The sequence below is a fragment of the Phalacrocorax aristotelis genome, chromosome 3 (genome assembly GCF_949628215.1).
Source record: "Phalacrocorax aristotelis chromosome 3, bGulAri2.1, whole genome shotgun sequence".
NCBI classification, from domain to species: domain Eukaryota; kingdom Metazoa; phylum Chordata; class Aves; order Suliformes; family Phalacrocoracidae; genus Phalacrocorax; species Phalacrocorax aristotelis.
Window position 1 is genome coordinate 74,516,377 of NC_134278.1, and position 19,068 is coordinate 74,535,444.

Here is a 19,068-nt window from a genome sequence, read left to right on the forward strand (position 1 = left end):
ATCCCACCTTCAGGATCCAACAGTTTCTCAATTCCCAAGTGGTTCTTGGCTATGCTGAAAGCATGTTCCAGTCGCTCAACTGGGGACATCTTTGTAACTTTATCCCAGCTGAAAAGCTCAGGTCTAAAAGTAAAGACAAAACAGGAATGAAAGCAGTAAATTTTATCTGAAGAAAAATTCCATACCATACGGAATGTGAAGTTACAGACACAAAGGCAGCTACCTAAGTAACAGAAACATATATACAAAATATAAACATAGGTGCATATACACAACTGGATAAAAACAAATACGTGCCTTCTTTTAATTAGTGAGAATCTGGCAGTCAATTAACTGACTGCATGTCCACAGCAACATCCACCTTCCATTCTGTGTTCTACATGTATACTCCTTGACTGCAACAGGAGATTAAATACTAACAAGAAAATAAATTCTGTGCTCAAAATTTAATTCAGAACCTGTTTTCTTCAACTGTTTCTTTCACAGCATTACTGTTACTACTTGCTTTCTGTGTCAGGCTCCAACAGGTAGATAATCAAGAGTCACTTTTCCTGGAGAGCCTCATTCCAAACTTGATGTGGCTCAGTGACCACCCCAGACCACCACAGCCAGGAGCAGCAGCGGTCTCCACCCCTGCTCACTCACCCTGCCCCACAGCCTTTTTCCCCCATTTAAAAAAGCAAACAAAAAAACACCCCACACCCTACAAAAACCCACCCCATAACAAGTGCTCATGAGAGCCACAATGCAAATCAGACTAAGGAGCTGATCAATTTACAGTGCCAGCAGCCTTCATCTCGCATTAGCATTAACCAAACCAAACCTCCAGCCCAGCTGTGCACCCAAAGCATACCAGCAGGTCTCAACAGGAAATAGGGTCAGCAAATAGGGCCCCCTCCTAGTGGTACCTACACCGACAGGGCATGATCAGCCTAGTGCTGCAGCAGCACAGCTGTAGGACAGAGCCATTAAAATACTTTCCATTCCCCTCTAAGAGTGGCTTCTCATTAAAACACTGCTATTGATCCTGTGCTTTATAGAACTTGGGGAGGAAGAGGTGGGCTTGCCTTTAACTCTTAATACTTAATTCAGTTGTAAATTGACCTGAGAGTATCCTTTTAACATCTGTTATTACACTTTGTGAAAGGAAGGCCATAAGCCAGCAGGGTCTGCGAAGCAAAAAGCCAGAAGGTGGAGTGAACAGGGAACAAAGATATGCAAAGAATCCTGATAAAATACTACCTTCATACAAGAAGCAACAAGAATAACCACACAGATTCACATAAAGCTTTAGCAGAGACTTGTTGAAAAACACATCGCAAAAAGTATATTGAATATGTACTACCTGCACACTGCCATGATAACACAAATTTTAATAAAATGCATCTAGGTATTTACCTATGAGCAAGAAAATTGTACCAAAGAGCAGAATTCAATTCAAAGAGGAACTAAGCTAATATTAGGACATGAAAGACCAGCACAGTAAAATGTTTAATGTCTTATTACCTCATAATTTTATTAAGTACTGCAAGTGTTACAGAGTTACTAGATATTATAGCCAGAGGTAGCACTGCTAACAATTGTTGATACATAAAGAGAAAAGCAAGCTACTAAACCTCTTAATAGGACGCACAAAAATTCTCCTATATCAACTGTCATATTAAGCTAAATTAAAAAAGCAATAATTGAAAATGCCCCTTAGGCACAGAAGCTCTACTCTCTGGGTAAACTAAATAGCTTTGCTATCCTGCTGCTTCTGCAACTTGCCCCAATCCCCCTGTTCTTTGCAAGTGCCTTTTAAAGCTTCTCTTTCAAAGCCGACCTAAATTTAAACCCAGCTCAAGATTTCTCAGAAGTGTGGGGAAAATGGCACTTCCCTAGCTAAAGGGCTACTGCCCAGGGACAGCAAAACTGAATTCAGACATGCTGGCAGCTGCCAGACTCCCAGGAAGACAGAGTAAAAGGCTCAGAAATCAGCAGAGCCAGGTAACTGAGAAATTCCAGGAAGCCAGAGGAAAGCACAGTTAGCCAAAGTTTTCAGCAGGGGCTTTTGCTACTTAACAGTGCTCTGAAAAGAGCAGAGCTCAGACTTCAGATCCTGCAAAGCCCAAGCACGTAGTCACAACGCATAAGGACAAACAGGCTGAAGCCAGTTTTGCTACCTCTCCCCTTCTGTTTCCCTCGGGTCACCTAGGTCTCAATTGTATCTAAAGCTGGCGCTCTCTCCATCAAAGCTTCACACATACAGCAGCAGAACTACATCACTACAGGCAATGATGCTGGTATGAAAACCATCAGTACATCTCACACCATCCAGAGAAGAGACTTCGTAATACTTCTGATAAACTCCAGAGGTGCTTTTGCTAGTATTGCTCTGCCTTTACAGAACAGTCCTTCCAAAGTTTCAGGAGCCCTCAGTGTGGTGCAGGTACACCCCATGCATCCTCGCAGGCTGAACACAAGCCCACTCTGGTCTAAAAGGCACATACATGTGTCAGGGCAAACCTGTCCTGAAGCCAGCAAGCCTGTGAGACAGTCTTATTTCAGTCAGCACAGGCTGAACAGGAGCTTAAGAGTGGAGAACGGCAGGCTCAAAGTGAACATATGCTTTTGCAAACCCGTTGTATCTGCTGGGTATAAATATTCTGGGTGTTTGTAAAGTATTTGCCATGACAGGTGGCCAAGTCTGGTTAAATTCTAGATATTATCATACCATTACCATGTTAAAATGGTTATTTATGGTTAAGAACAGTCAGCCCTTGCAAAGCAATGAGCTGATTTCATTTAAAGTACACTGGCTTAGAATGGATTGCCCAGAAGATGATCTCAAAGAAAACTTAAGAAAAAAAAAAAACATACACCACCAAAGAAAACAACAAACAACAACCGGTATTAAAGTTTCACAGGAGTCTGTAATGGTGATTTCTTTAGACTATCAAGGAGTTCTCAAAAAATCAGAGCACAAAAGATCTGTGCAAAGAAGCTTTAACAGCATTCCTTATAAAGTATAATGGACGAACTAATGAATACGCTACAGATACCCGAAGTATTCTATTACCCTTTGATTATTCTGCTCCACAGTTCTCCTGAAATAACTGGATACATTCAAAAACTAAGAAAAGCTACAGAGCCTGTCTTACTCATTCGTTTTGACACTTCTGTATCCTCCTACTGAAATGATATGGCAAACTCCAAGTGAAGAAATGCTTCCCTTTACAGAGTGAGGAGGGCAGGAGGAAGGAAGTACAGGGAAAGGAGGCAGTCAATGCCCCGCATCCCCGAGACTCATTCGGCATGTTCACTGTATAATGCATACGAAGTGGGATGGAAATCCACTTCAATGAGCATGTGCGCACGAATGTGCAGGAACTGAGAGCGTTAAACTGCTGCCTTGGCTCCATCCTTGCAAGATTCTGGCAATATCCCTCCACTGTTATTGTTACCACAGCAAAAAAAACCAAACAATGAATCACCAAAACAGGCTAGAAGCTGCCAAATGCTCAAGCATGAAGACATGAGAAAAAAGCTGCTTACTTCACTAGGTCTAAGATAAACTGTTTGCTACTTACTTGTGCCTGTGGATGACAGCATTAAAGGCGAGTCCATCTGCCCAGCTTGTGGTGAAGTTCAGAACGTTGACCTGACTGTAAGGTCTCGTGGACTGCCGAACCCAGCTCAGCAGGATCTTCTCACTGTTGGTCTGCTGCAAGTCTGACATTATGTTCTTCATTACATCCTTCACCTGCAAGACAGCAGCAAAAACTACACCTTACAGACGTGTTCCCCACTTTTCCTCCTTACAAAACCTTTGAACCAAGCTATTTCACAAATTGTGAAAGGGTCTTTCCCCATGAACAAGCTATGAATCAAACTAACCCCTCACATGACATTTAGGAATAAGAGTCTTTAGGCCATCTTTGCACACTACCGATTACAAGACCCAGTAATGCTTCATGTAATGACAACACATTACTCTTACATTAAGGTCCTCCCGCTCTCCTCAGTTAGGCCTACACTAAGTGTTTTCATTGCCTTGTGCTATGGTTCCACCAGTAAGCAAAACCCAAAAATACAGCTTGCACAGGTCTCTGCAAGAAAAGGCTATCTGCTCAGCCAATAAAAGTATGTTGCTGTTTGGGTACTGTGCATAAGCATCCGCCAAAGTCCCTCCAAGTGAATTCAATGATCCTCCCAGGTACCTGGATAAACCAGGAGCAATACAATTTATGAGACTTAGAAACAAACCTACAGAGCAGCATAAGATGTGAGCCAAACAGCTAAAAAAAAAACCTGCTACTGGAAGTGCTTAAAAAGCCTTGAGGAAGGAATATAAATACAATGCTTCAGCCTGAAAAGCCTCTCTGCAATTAACACCAGCAGGAACTGAACTGAGAGACTGACTATAACTGAGCACATACGAGAATACTGTCGCAGGAGGCAGCCAATAGACAGAGCTCAGAAACCAAACACTGGCCGGCCTTTATTCACCAGCCCAAAACAGAAGCAGTATTTTCTGCCGCCAAAACCTTGGGAAGGTTTTTGAGAATCCCGGCAGATTATTGGAAAGAGATCTCACAGCAGCTTCTCACCTGCCAGTGCAAGATAATGCTCCAGAGCAGCCCTAGGGTCAGCTTGTGATTTCCATCGACGATGTCAGTTCCTCCAATATTCACCAACTCCACCTGGAGAGGTTGGATCAACTCTACATTATACACTGTTATCACAGCTTCAAGTTGCAACCCCACCCCACATTATTCCTGGCTGTCCAGCCACGTGTTATCAAGTGCTCTGAAATAAAAAGTAGTAAGACACAGAGAACCAGAGATGACAAAGTACTGTCTATCTGAGTTTGTCATGACAACTTCCTAAACATGACAAAAGATGGTACCAAAGAAGATACTCCACTGGAAGAGCTTTATCCTCTCTTCTAATATACAGATGCATACCAGCAGTCAACACTGACCAACAGAAATGCAAACACAAAGATTCTGCTATTAAAAAAAAAAAGCAGTTGTGCTCCTAGACACACTCAGATAATGCAGAGCTATGAAAACCCTGTAACTAAGAATAAGTTTGTCCTTTGCATGAACCAGCATCCAAATGGGACAAGTTTATACAAGGAAACCAAAAGCTCAAGGGAAAAATAAAGTTTAAGTTTCCTATATGCATAGGACCCCATACAGACTCGGTGATGGTCTAATTGAGATAATTAAAAAGATGAAAATAGAGAGACAAAGAGATTACTTTAAGCAAGCAAAAGGAAAGGAGCAGCTACCCATTCCTGCACCAAGTATTTGGCCCTCAGAAGTAGCAAAGCTCAGAGCACACCACCAGATACTCACTCAGTGCTACTTTAGAGTCTGAACTGAATTGGGGCATCAAGTCTCCATTCAGTCAATACAGAGAAAGCAGCACTAACTCTGAACCACCTTTTGGAGGGAGCCGACAGCAGCATGCTGTATTAGTCACCACCATGCCTATGGAAATTGGGCTTGGAACAGCTGCCTATGGCAGAGGAGACAGATACCTCCCTGGGCGTATGTACACATATAGCAGATGCTGCAACGCACTCCCACACAGGGCAGATGGTGGGGCTTCATTCTTGTAAATAACCTGAGCCAGGAACATCCTCCAGCCCCCAGGGCAAGCAGCACAATATATTTCACCTCGATGGGGAAGCTTTTTTTCTCCCTTTCTCACCACTGCTCCAAAACAGTGTTATCCACAACGCCTACCAGAAACACCTCCCAGACTGCACTAACTCTGAGAATTGTATCTGGGCATTGCTTGGGATCAGAACTGGTCATAGAGACAAAATATGCACCAAGGAGCTGGTTCGCAATTAAGTAATACAGGCGATCACAGGACAGTAACAGAGCCCACAGTCTGGCTCTCGGCATCGCCTGCTATGAGAGAATAGACAAGAACAAAGTTTCATCTTGTTTTAGAGAATATTGCTGATATATAAGAATATAATGGTATTCCATGAATTTTTCCTCTTATCATACAATCATGAATAGCTGCAATTCTGCAAAATGTACTTGTAGCCTCACTACTTTCAGCTATCATCTTGACAATTTTGAGTTCCCCATAGGAAAAATCAAATCAAAACCACATTGTGAGATTAACATGGAACCACAAATTATACTTCAAAGTACTAAGGAAGCTTGTGGATGGTCCTCTCCCAATTTTTACAGCAGCTGGAACAGAATCTTACAGCGATACCCTTTGCAAATACTGGGCATGTATTTTAAGAAAATTAAATTAAACAGGCAAAAACAGGCCAAAAGAATCACCAGTATGGATTATTATTAAACACCACACTGCAAAGCGCTCTAGAACACAAGGAGCAGAAAACAAAACTAAAGGTCAAGGGCACAAAAATAAAACAATTACATTTCAAGAGGTTTTTTTACCTGTAACAGAAGAAAAACACTGAGAAGGGGTAACAAAAAAGCTTCACATTTTTTAATCACACATCAATAATAACGATAATGCAGTCTTCTTGCTATCTACACCATAAAGGAAAATACTCCACATGTCCATTTTTGTATTTAATGATTGTGAACTAAATCAATGCTTTGCAGGATGCAGCCAGCAATCCTCTAGGATGGTAAGTGCACTACTGACACTTAAGCAAAAGATGATAAATAAAAGAAAGCTGGCAGTAGACAGTCAGTCCTACTGACAGTACACTGAGATTGGCTACATGGAATGATTTCCAGTGGATTTTTTAGTGATTTTTTAAGACTTGGTCCACAAATGAAAAAGTTGAAATTCATTACTTAGAACCATTTTGCTCATCAGATGGGTGAGGTTCACAGGATCAGTTAAACATCTACACCCTAGGCTTGTCTGATCCATGCAATATATATTTAAACACTAGTATAAATTATTTCACGTTATGAATATTGTATAGCCCACAAACTCTCAGGCAACAGAATGCAGGTTCTTCTCAGTGAATGACTTTTTCCCTTCATCTTAACACACACACATTTTCTAATGAAGTTAAGCAGTAGGTATAAATCATGTACATGACCTTAACAACCTTCAGCTAACTAACTCCATCTGTTTACTTCTAGAAACCCAGATCCTGCCAGCTTAAGGAAGAACTAATTAATTATTGTAATCCAATGTTACTTCATTTATTATCTTCATAAAACAAATTGATGCCAGGCTGGAAAGACTAATTATTTAATCAATATTTACAGTACCTCAAAGAAGAAAAAAACAAACAACCCACCACTAGACTTTGGCTACTTCCTAGAAATATGACATTAGTCCACCAACACGGACATGAAACTGCAGTATTTTACAGCATACGCGTATCACTCTTCAATCAGCAGTTTACATAAATATGTCAGTGCCTTTTTGCATTAGATGTATTTTATTGCCAGAATGTTCTTATGGAGTTATTTTGGTGCCCTACCATTCAGAAATAGGAATTCTAACTGTAGAGAGTACACTTATCAGGAATTGTTCTTCAGGGGAGAACTAAAATCACTTTACTACAGCACTACTGACTTCCATGCAGTAAAACCAAAAACAAAGTACAACAAACTATTATTATTCTTCTTTTTCTTAAAGAAGGATTGGCGTTGGTTTATTCTTCTGATCAGTTACCAAAGCTCCAAATCAGAAACACTCAATACAGATTGACACAGAACTGGCAGATGTCAATAGAAAGATTCTCCTGGATATTGAGAGCAGGACACAAGAAGAGAGACAAAACCTGTCATACCCTTACACTTTTGCACAACTTATGCATCATCACTGGAAACTAGGGGTTTTTGTCCTGCCAGGTTCACGAGCTATGCACAGCAGAGCTTCAAGTCACCTTTGTTTTGGGAGCTGAACACATCAACAAAACACAGTTTAGTTGATAATAATACCATTATTAAGTTAGCATTTTAAGATGTCACAAAATTGCCAGACACTGAAATTCTATATCAGACAAAGAAAACTAATACCAGTTTACCCATCTTGCTGAATTCTCATTTTAGGTACCAAAAATCTTTATTCTCTGATTTTGAACTCATTTACACAAAACAATAAATTGAAGAGTCTATCAAAAAATTGCAGAAAAGCATGCTCACATTGTTCTGATGCAAGACTTGTAGTGCCCGGTTGACATTATTTAAGGCATGTACTCGTGTAGAGCCCCGTTCTTTAGGCTGAAAATAAAAAAAAAGTTAGTTCTGATGGGAACAGACTGTAACTTGATAGACCAAACAAAGAATAGATAGAGCAAACACCAGGAAATTTGTCTTCATTTTCTCCATATTTTAATTTTTTTTTGTTAAACAGGAACAAAAACTAAATAAGATCATCCACAACAATTCCGAAATGACAACTGGTCAGAACATTATTCCTCAATTCATGGCACAGGACAAGCCTTGGATTCAAAATGTGTTTCAGTTCATCTTTGGGACATGCAGAATTTTTATTCCCAGCATCTACAGAATTATAAACTGGCAATACAACAGCAAAGTGGGAGTTCCCGGGGAAAATCTGAGGGTTTTGAATGTTTGCCAGAGTAGTTGAAATTTTTTGGCTCCCAAGAGGGAACAGGCAGCAATTTGTTTTTCTGGCATTGAAAGCCTACTAAGTTTTTGCATACTGGGAAGGAGTTACACTTCCTGACTTTCCCTTCCTTTTAATATCAGGGAAAAAAATAACCTACTGCAACTCCTGACAATACCTGCCACTCTATTTGCTTTTAATTTCTGCAATTTAACTCCTGTTGCAGAACACGACCATACTGCAAGGGCATGAAGTTGAAATTGGAACACTGTAATCAACAGAATTAGAAACCAAAAAAACCCCACTCCTGTTGTCTTCAGTATACTTCAAATCAGACCACAAATCATTAGAAGTACTAGTAAAATGCACCTGTTTAAAAAAACAAGGCAAGCTTGCAAGGTGAAATTTTAAGTGGCTGAAGGTTCCCCATAAGGTAAATAAATGAATTTTAGAATTACTATAAATAGTGAAATCAATTCAATCCCAAGTGATGGCACAGGTTTCACTATGCCTCATATCTTTCTGAAGAGGCAATATTAGCAGGGAAAGAGTTTTCAGCTACATACACACTTTCCCAAACAAGACTTGAGTAGTTTTCACCCCTTGCCTATCTGTAGAACAAAAGGATTTTTCAACGGAGATGCAGATTTTTTGTATTGCCTACTAGCTGCTTTCTTTTTCTTTACGGGATCTTTCATGAGCTTATTACAAAAAAATCCACAGGTATCCAGGTAAAGGATGCTCTTCCAGATCATCCAGAAGCAGACCTTTAAAAGAGATCTATTAAAAGTCTACACTATGCAAATAACACTCCTGGTTTTACATGCTTTGCTAAACTGCATGTTAACCCTCAAGAGAGGGTTACACAGCTAACTTCAGCCTGACCCTATATCCCATGAGTGGGGTTCATGGGAATTCCACTGGAACTGGAGAGAGCAAGTACACACTACAAGCAAAACAGATTTTTAAATAAATAAAAATATCACATGCCACAGTCTGGTCATTCTGTTTTGTTTATTTGTTGGTTTGTGGTTGTTTTTTTTTTTTAAATCAATGGGAATATGACTCATACACATTTCTCTTACCAGAGGTTTCCCTGTCAGACCCTCCAGAAGGTCCAAAAGCTTCCTCCCATCTTTCAGATCTGTGAACATGTCTTTAACTGGGGGCTTCCCACTCTGCAGAAGAAACAAAAGCAGTAATAAAAGTTGTGTTTTAAGCAGTGTTTAAGAGCCTCACTGAAAAAAGGTACTTCTCCCTTTTTATCTTTCAATTAATTTTTATTCATACTGAATGTAGTAAACAAAAGCTAGGGGACTGTGACAATGATCAGGAAGGTACCTTTCCCTTCGGTGTTTTTTGTCTCTCCACCTCTATGCTTCTGTGCATCAGCAGCCTGAGAAACCAAATCAGCGCATCCTGGCTCACCTTAGAGTAGATGTGTTAACAGACAAAGATGGCAAAGAAAAAAAAACTTGCCAAGTTTGAGGAATTGTTTGAGAAAGAACGCTTTGGTCTGGCTGCATCTAAAGAAGGAAGAAATCGGGGCTTATCAGAAAGAAGCTATTGGGACAAATTCTCTCAGATTTGAAAAAAGAAAACAAAAAAGGACTTGGAATTGAGCCCTGTGTAAGGAGCTGCCGCTCTTCTACACAGACTAATAGATCAAGAGGTGCAATATATATTAAAACAAAATAATCCTTTCCTCTACCTTGGAAAAAGAAGCAAAATATGACACTCCGAGCTACCCTAAATCATCGTTTCTAACACTCATTTTCTTTGGGGTGGAGAAACCCTGTACAAGAACGGTGGTAAACGACAGCAGAATCACATTAACCTTTTCCTTGCTCCCTTTAATCGTTAACTTTCTTGGGGTCCAAGAAGAAACACATGGGAAAGTGCGACAGGGCAAGGGGAGGAGACGCAGGCAGCCAGCAACTAAGTGCATTTGCTTTGTAACAGTCATTTGATGGTTGCCAGGAGATCAATTAAGCTACTGCTTTCGGTGTCTCTTTGAAGCGCCAATTTAAGAAGAAAAATATTTTCTAAAGAGTACCTAAAAGTTCAATATTGCCTTTTTCTACCACCTTGGCTTTATAACATTGCTCTTCAGAAAGAAGTCTGCCAATGGCCCATCTTACAAGACATGAATTAGCTGACATAGATCTCCTCTATCTTCACTTACCTCTTCCTGTTAGTAATTGACAAATGCTGGCTAACAAATCAAAAAGAGCGCTGAACTGCCCACTGAACCCCATTTTCTGGCAAATATCTGGTTTTCCAAAATTCATCAGGGTTTTTCTTAAATATCCACTTTAATTAGATTTGATACTACTAAAACTACTCACAAGAAATCAGAGTTGAATAGCTGCAAAGCGACATTTTCATCTCCTGGACAGAAACATACCTAAATGTAACTCATAGTATCAATGAGCTAAACAGTGGCGAGAATGATCATATAACTAAGGTCACCTCTTAAAATACACAGAAGCTAGGCCCAGTGTCTGATATTAGTTTTGCAATGATTTTTCCTGACAAATTTATTCTCCAATTACTTTTACAAGTCATGCTTAAAAACGTGTATATACATCTGTTGACGCATACTTAGCTAAAGGGTGTAGAAAGCTATGAAGCTGTCAGACCAATACCAAACAGGAATATTACCCTAAATATCAGTGTTTGTTAACATTCTGCCACTACATGTTGCCACTTCCTGAGCTCAACCATACACTCTTTCCAGCACAGGAAGAGACAAGGCTTTCCTCCTAGCATGTGCACTTTTCAGAGACCATTCAGGTGCTTTGCTGCTATGTAGCAACTTCACCAAAAACCTTTGGGGCATGCTGGAGCAGAACAGGAACACCCAAGAGCAGATTCAGGGAAGCCTCTTGTACAGTTTATGGTGTGTAACGGGATAAGATGATCCATAATACAATTACCCCAAATGTCATCAAAATTTAGTTTACATTTTATATGCATCTCCACAGAGAAGATAGTAAAAGTATGTTGGTACATGCATGAGGAAGCTGTTCACGTGTCCAGAAAAGCAGATGGAAGGAGCTAACAGAGGTCTCACTTGATGCAATACAACTCAAATGCTCGTTGTAAAAGCAAATACCTGCCAGCCATTGAAGTGCGAGGTCTCACGAACACAGAGTAGAAGGGGAGGATCACTTCCCTGGACGTGCTGGCCACGATTCTTTCTATGCAGCCCAGGGTACAGTTGGATGTCTGGGCTACAAGCGCATATTTCTGTCGCATGGCGTTTTTCATCCATTAGTATCCTCAAATCCTTCTCCACAGGGCTGCTCTCAATCCCTTCATACCCCAGCCTGTACTGATATTGAGGATTGCCCTGACGCAGGTGCAGGACCTCATATTTGGCCTTGCTGAACTTCATGATGTTGTCATGGGCCCACTTCTCTAGCCTGTCAAGGTCCTTCTGGATAGCTTCCCATCCTTCTTGTGACTCAACTGCACTGCTCAGCATGGTGCCATCTGCAAACTTGCTGAGGGCATGCTGAAACCTACTGCATGTCATTGATTAAGATACTGAACACTATGGGTCACAATACGGACCCCTGAGGGACACCACTGTTACCGATCTCCATTTGGACATTGAGCCATTGACCGCAACTCTTTGGATGCAGCCTCCAGCCAATACTTTACCCATCTAATTGTCCATTCATCAAACCCATATTTCTCCAATTTAGTGACAAAGATGTTGTGAGATACAGTGTCAAAGGCCTTGCAGAAGTAAGGCCTTTATAATTATATTATCATTATATAATTAAAACAATGCACACATGTATAACAGACTGATAAGACTAAAATGAGAATGCTATAGCTATATTCCCTCAAAAAATTTGTTGCCTTAGATCCAGAAACTGGAAAAAAATTTAAAAAGGGATGTGGATCTGCTGAAAAAGAAGAAAGATGACACCCTTATTGCACTGTATTAAATGAGGCAAGAGCATACAACCTTCTTTGTTTCCCATCGCCTCACTTCACATGCATGAAAGACTTTCCACTTTCAGACATTTTGACAGGTCTTGGTACATTCCAGCCCTACGCAATGCACCCTGCTATCATGGTAGAAGTAATTCAGACTTACTTTCTCAGGAAAATGGTTTTCCATCACTGGCCATCAGAGCACCACATCTTGCTGTCAGTTTAAAGAGTCAGCAGAAGAGGATTACATTATTTCTGCAATGTAAGCTACTCCTTCCTTCTTTAAGTGTCCACTATCCTCAAAACAGAGACACAGCAACATGCAAAGCTTCTGTATTTAGTGAAGTCTAGCAAAACAGTCTCTATGGGAAGGAGTTCAGTTCATAGGAAGCACTTCCACAAGTGCAGGGTGACTGAAGTTGGCTAAGAAAGGGCTGTAGCACACACCCCACCAAGCCCATCGCCACCTCCACTGCAGCACACCTGTCAGGAAGGCTGAAAACCTGCTCCTCCAGCTTCCCACACCCACCTGAGGGACATGCAGGAACCTGGTGGCAGCAGCCACCCAAACAGCCCCAGCTGTCCCATCAGGGCACAGAGCCAGCCCACAGCACTGCTGACGCAATGGGAGAGGAGACTCTGCATGCTGCATCCTCCTCTGCTCACACTGCCGCTTCCCAGCTGTGCATTTTCCTCCCACCTGGACACACAGGATCTGCTATTTGAGCCACACGGTCTGGTCTGCAATCAGGAACACCACTGCTCTGTCCTCCAGAGCACACTGTTGCTAGATCCTGCCTGGCTAGATCCTGTGATGCAGCTGGATAGCAACGTGTTGTGCTCCAGGAAGTCTTTTACCTTCCTTCAGAGAGAACAGCTATCTATCCTAACTTCTGACAGCTGTATGACTCAGTTTATTAAGCTTATAAAACTATTTTCAAGGTCCTTTCTAAAACAGCAGCCCAAGGGATGGTCCCCTACAACCATTTCCCAAGCAAAGACAAGGAGTAGCTTAGGGCAATGCTGGCAGGACGGCTATGCATGCCCTCCTACACCAGGCATTGGTCAACCCAGAGCCAGGCCAGGCTACTGCCATCAGCACCATCTTCTTGTGTGAACACAAACGTGGAGGCCCCATCTTTTTGTTTGTAGGACTCACCACTGAGCCTACTGGGGGAGGCTGCTGTGGCAGCACAGAGGCAATCTGGCAGCCACAACACGTGACCACTAAGGCTGGACCTACGCTTCTAGCCTGAGAGCCTAATCCAAACCAGTGGGTCCACGAGCACTCCAAGCCCTGGCTCTGACCCACCACGGGGCACAAGATGGGCCCCGTACAGACAACGCTGCCCCGAGCTGCACTGCGGTGGAACAGGCAGCCCTGGGACCAGCTCTGTGCTGGGGCAGACTGGCATGCTGCAGCAAGAGCTAGGGCTCTGTGGGAGGGCAGAAGGCATGGGGCATTGCAGACTGCTTTCCTTGCCATCCCTGCCCACGCTCAAACCGCTCACACTCCTAATGTCCAGAAAGCAATCTGGCCTTCTGAAAATGTCTGTATGCACAGATATATATACACACACAAATAAATATATGTATCTGCAGTATATGAAAAGCATATACCTCTCTAGAGTCCTGCCTGATATGCAGTATGCTAAACCAACCTAAATTTCTCCTCTTTGGAAGGGACAATATTTTACTCGCTTTCTACATAAAGACTGCAGTTCAGCCTCCACCAGCATCCTGTAAGAAGCAGCTGTCCATCACTGAGCAAAATGGATCAAGAAATTTAAGTATTTGCCTTGTAAGACTGACAGTGACAAACCACACTGAGCCATTCAGCAAGGGCAAATTGCTAGTCATGGTTGCATTGGTAAGTACTTAAGGAGCAGCCTACGTTGCACTAAGCACTGTACAAATATAAGGCAGATAACGGGTCCTTTCTCAAAGACAAAATAGGGTCCAGTATATACTACAAAGACAGTATAGAGGACAGGCAGGGACACACCACATACCAGGAGAATTGTGCCGGTTCAGGGTGTAAAACATTCACATCCCCATCCCCCTCACTGAACACTTATCGGTTAACGGAGGGTAGTTTTTCTCACAGCTTTGTTTATGTTTGCTACAAAAGCAGAAAAAAGCACTGGCAGAAACCTCTTTCCCTCTGCCTGCCCGAGAGGACTTTGCCAGCAGAGCTGCACACACAGAATTGCTGTAGTAGAGACAAGGGCTTGATAAGACAGACAAAAGAACATAATTAACAGACTTAACTTAGTAAGAGGCCACGTTGGTTCCCCAATGCTTTAAACTAGCATGATTCATTGAAACAGGCATAAGGGAAAGAGGAAGAGGGAAGATGAAAGGGAAAGGAAGGCAAAGCAAGAGAAAGGAAAGTAAGAGAAACAAAAGCTGAAGGCAGCATGTAATCTGGGGCCAGGCCTGCTTGTACTCTCAAACTGTGTGCGGTGGCACAGTTGTTATCCACCATGGGACTCATGCACGAGGATCAGAACCAGATCCACCCCATTACATTTATTCCAACGAACATTTTGGTGCCAGCCTTTGCATTCACATGAGGTGAGGGGGAGACAAAGAAAGAACTTTTTCTGCTGTGGATAACTAAAGAACACTTTTCCTGTTGATTCATGCCTCATGGGGCAGCAGCAGTTTCTGAATTATCTTTGAGCTGGAGACCAGATGCTAGCCATACGTGGCAAGAGCAGTCACTCTAGGCATCAGCTTTACATGTTCCAGTGAGACACCAGCACCCTTTGAGAAGGACGGCCCATGCACAGTGATCTCACAGCAGCAGCCCTCACAGGCCTGTTGGCCATCTTTCAGCCCCTCTACCTGGATCAGGTTTAAGAGGGTGACTCACACTTCCTTGTGCGCGTCTAGGATTACTTGCAAAGAAGGGTCACCCAGGCCAGCCAATATGACTGTGCAGAAATCATTCCTTCTCTTTGCCAGAAAACATTCACAGGAAACAGAGGAAGATATAAACAAAATCCAGACCAGATTTTAAGAGTCATCCAAGGCTATCAAACAGTAGAAAGACAAGCCATCGACATTTACAGTTTGTTTTACTGAATCCACACAAGGCTGAAAGGCAGCAATCTTACTTGAATATATTTTACAGTAGAACATTAACTGTCCCTTTATTACTAATAGGGAACTGTATCAAATATGGCCAAGTTATTGAGAATTTGTGACTCCCTTTAATTCTAAGACAAAGCCTCACTGTTTTTTCTAAACACAAGCTATTATTTATCATAGCTATTTATGTTCTTTGTATATTGTTCTTGAACATGGAATTACATGCAAATTTAACCATTAAAGAAGTTCTAATGTCTATCTAGTAGTTTAACTAGAAATATGCAGTTCTCTCTTATGTCATCAGTTACCTGCAGCAGAGAATTTACATGTTTTTAAATCAATAGTTATTGAAGGTACATTATTAGACCCAAGTCTTTTCCAACAAATGAATGCCAAGGATATATGAAAGTAAGAGATAAGCCACCTCTATTTCACATCCTCCTCAGTGATACTGATTAAGACCTCCTAGTGACAACATTAAAGCCAGGATGAAAGGTCCTCTCAGTTTCACAGTAATGCATGCTGGCTGTCACCAGGGAAGTAACCATATTGTAAAAAGCACACATATGACTTTCACCAGCCACTGAGGGAATGCAGCAAACAAGTTCTTGCTGCTCAGAGCAGTGCTGGGGAAAGCCCTAGTTGACATTTAGGTCATCTGCCACCTCAGAAACACCAACACACCCTGAAAGGATATAGGAAGCAGTATGTCTTGATTTTCCATCAGATCCTCTGATCTTCCAATGTCACTTATAGGAAAGTCAGAGTTGTTTTTCTGTTAATTATTTTTAACCATCAGATGACTATTTTTAATGTCTAATAAGATACTCAGTAAACAGGTCAAAATAGTAGTAGAGCCGCAAAGACCCATTTCCTCTCTTTCTTGAGAAGGGGACAATACTGAACAGGTATTGAACCATCTACTTAAGTTTAAACTCCATTACAAACAGTAGGAGTAAGAATTACACTTCATCATGACCAAAACAGAGCAAGAAACATGTCAAGTGCTGCTACATCATAAGGCCAGCACATGGGAACTCAATGTGGGAAACAATTCAGAAAGCAAAAAGGTCATTGCAAAAAGTAAACAACTATGTCAACAAATAATGTTGCCAAATTCTAATTTAAGACCATAGTCATTGTTTACAGAAGTATTTTTATTAAAACCTGATACTTTTTTTCCATTCTCCTTCCACTGACATGCAGGAGTTATAGGAGAGCATGCATAACTACTAGCTGTACTGTAACAGATGTATTTTAGTTGAGTACGCTCTACTCTATGCTGAATATGGCTGAGCAGGTGTGGCATGCCTACACAACACTAGTACCGAAACTATGACTTCAAATACCAAGTAAAAAGAGATCAATAAGAAGTTACAATCACAGGAGGAACACACCTTATAGACTGAATTATATATCACTACTGGTGCTTAAAAATAATTACAAGCAACTAAATATTTAAAACTCCAGGCTAATGAGAAAAAGAAAAGTAAGACTCAACACTGAGATGAGTGAAACTGGACAGTTTGATTCTACTAGATGACAGACATGAGTTTAAGTAGCAGAAAAGCTAAAGATAGCTTAATCCACAGAACACCTGAAATACTTGGCTGACAACAAGATAGGAGGGAAAACATAAAAAGCAAATATTAGACATAGCAAGGCAGCAAAACAAACGTAAGGCATCAGCAACTCTCTATGGATGTATTTTTCTCCCCAGTGCATCTATTAATGCATTTACATAAGCTTACGTTATTATAATATGTTTAATGTAACAGTACTAACCTCAGCTTGCAATTAAGCCTCATTATGTATCATTACCAGCAGGGGCAGTTGGAACCATACTTCTTATCACTGTCAGTTATTTCTCCTGCAAGACTGGAAGGTCATCTTTTTCTTCCTCCCCGCACCTCCCCCCCCCCCCCGCCTTTTTTTTTTTTAAAGCCACCTAGCTGCAGATTGTAACTTGATTCCTTTTAAAAAAAATCCTGCTGATGAGGTTGATTATTGTCTTTATTAGCAATTAACAAGTGAAGGGGCAGATTTGTTTCAGTGCCTTTACCAGATTTAGCTCTAGTGCCTGAGAAGGTCACATAAACACAAATACCCAAACACTCCAATAACTGGGATGATCACAGAAACCATGAATCAGTCAAACTCCATCCCAAAGCCCAGAGCATTAACCAAAATCAACAGTAATTACAGTCCATATGAGTATTCGAAACCTTGAAGTCCAGCAAGGGAGATGCTGTGTGCACCCTGTTCTTAGAGCAGAAAACAGCAGCAGTTGAGAGGAGGGGAGAAAACTAGCAATCTCATACTATAGCTAGATCTGGGAGAGATCATTAAATGCTTTGTAGTATTGCTTTTATGCTATAAGTTAGTCATCCTTACCGTATCTCATAACTTAGAGAAAAAGATTTCTTTTCCTGCATCTTGGTTAATTTACATCCTATTTGACCTCTTCCCAGGAGGGACTAAGTAATCCAGCAAGAAGTATAGACTAAAAATTGAATTTTTCATGTCCAGTTCATACGACCACTAATTCTTCTCCACCCAGGTTGTTCCTCAGGTTAAGGCCAATTTTTTATAAGCTTTGGCTATCTTTCAGTGGTTACATTTTACAGTTTAATTCAGCAGTGGACAACAGCAGGAGGAATAAGACTGGAGAATACTTCACCAGTAGTCAAGTATTTACTAGTACTACATATACCAGTAGTATGTGTGCTCGTGCCACAAAAACTGAACTGGAAAAAGGACTACAAACCCTCTTAGGTGATGTCTCCTTGGACAGATAAAATTGCCTAATCAATCTTTTTGATCTCTCTTCTTGCATAACTAATACATTAAACTCCATCATTCTCCTTCCCCCCAAAAAAAAAATCCCTTCTGAAGTGTCTTTGGCTTCAGGTATCTTGGGTCATGTGAAATTAATTATCTTGAATAAGTATGCTTTTGTCTTTCAAAAGATTTATCACATTTGTTAAGAGTCAGCAGTGGAGCAGCAAAATGTCTTCAGAAGCATAGGGTCTGACATTTATTATTATGGTAAAACAACCCTTCCCTTCAAGGAAAGGAGAAATTTAAGGAGCAAAGATGGTGGAAAAGACATATGCAGCACACCACCCAGGAAGTTAATTTGCTAACTGCAAAGTCTTATCTAATGCCTGATATAATGGGGGAGGGACTGTTTTAATTTTAAAATGCATATAAAGCCATCACAATGCAAAGCACTCCAAATACAGCTCACCAGTTTGCTTCCTGCCCTGCCTTCTCTCATCTTTACTTTATGTGGTGTCCTTCCAGGGGAGGGGACCCATCAGAGGAAATGCACAGGAGCCTCAGCACCGAGCATTTGCTCTCTTGCAGGCTAACCTGGAGCTCAGCCCTGGAGAACACGGTCTGTTCCCAAGCTGCACCTCAGCTGCTTCTTTGCACTTTAACCCTAAACTGAAATGTATTTTGGAAGACCACAGAGCAGGAAAGAGTTTAAGATGC

General features: G+C 41.3%; 1 protein-coding gene across 5 annotated transcripts in view; it reads right to left on the reverse strand.

Annotated features, from left to right (window-relative positions):
- Positions 1 to 19,068, reverse strand: part of UTRN (utrophin) — a 390,409-nt gene that overhangs the window by 308,558 nt on the left and 62,783 nt on the right. For all 5 annotated transcript variants that reach the window (XM_075088021.1, XM_075088020.1, XM_075088019.1 and 2 more), the window contains 5 exons: positions 9,609 to 9,701; positions 8,097 to 8,174; positions 4,590 to 4,682; positions 3,570 to 3,742; positions 8 to 123 (listed from right to left, as the gene is read on the reverse strand). In XM_075088021.1, coding sequence (XP_074944122.1) covers positions 8 to 123; positions 3,570 to 3,742; positions 4,590 to 4,682; positions 8,097 to 8,174; positions 9,609 to 9,701 — 553 coding nt within the window. The remainder of the gene's footprint in view (positions 1 to 7; positions 124 to 3,569; positions 3,743 to 4,589; positions 4,683 to 8,096; positions 8,175 to 9,608; positions 9,702 to 19,068) is intronic.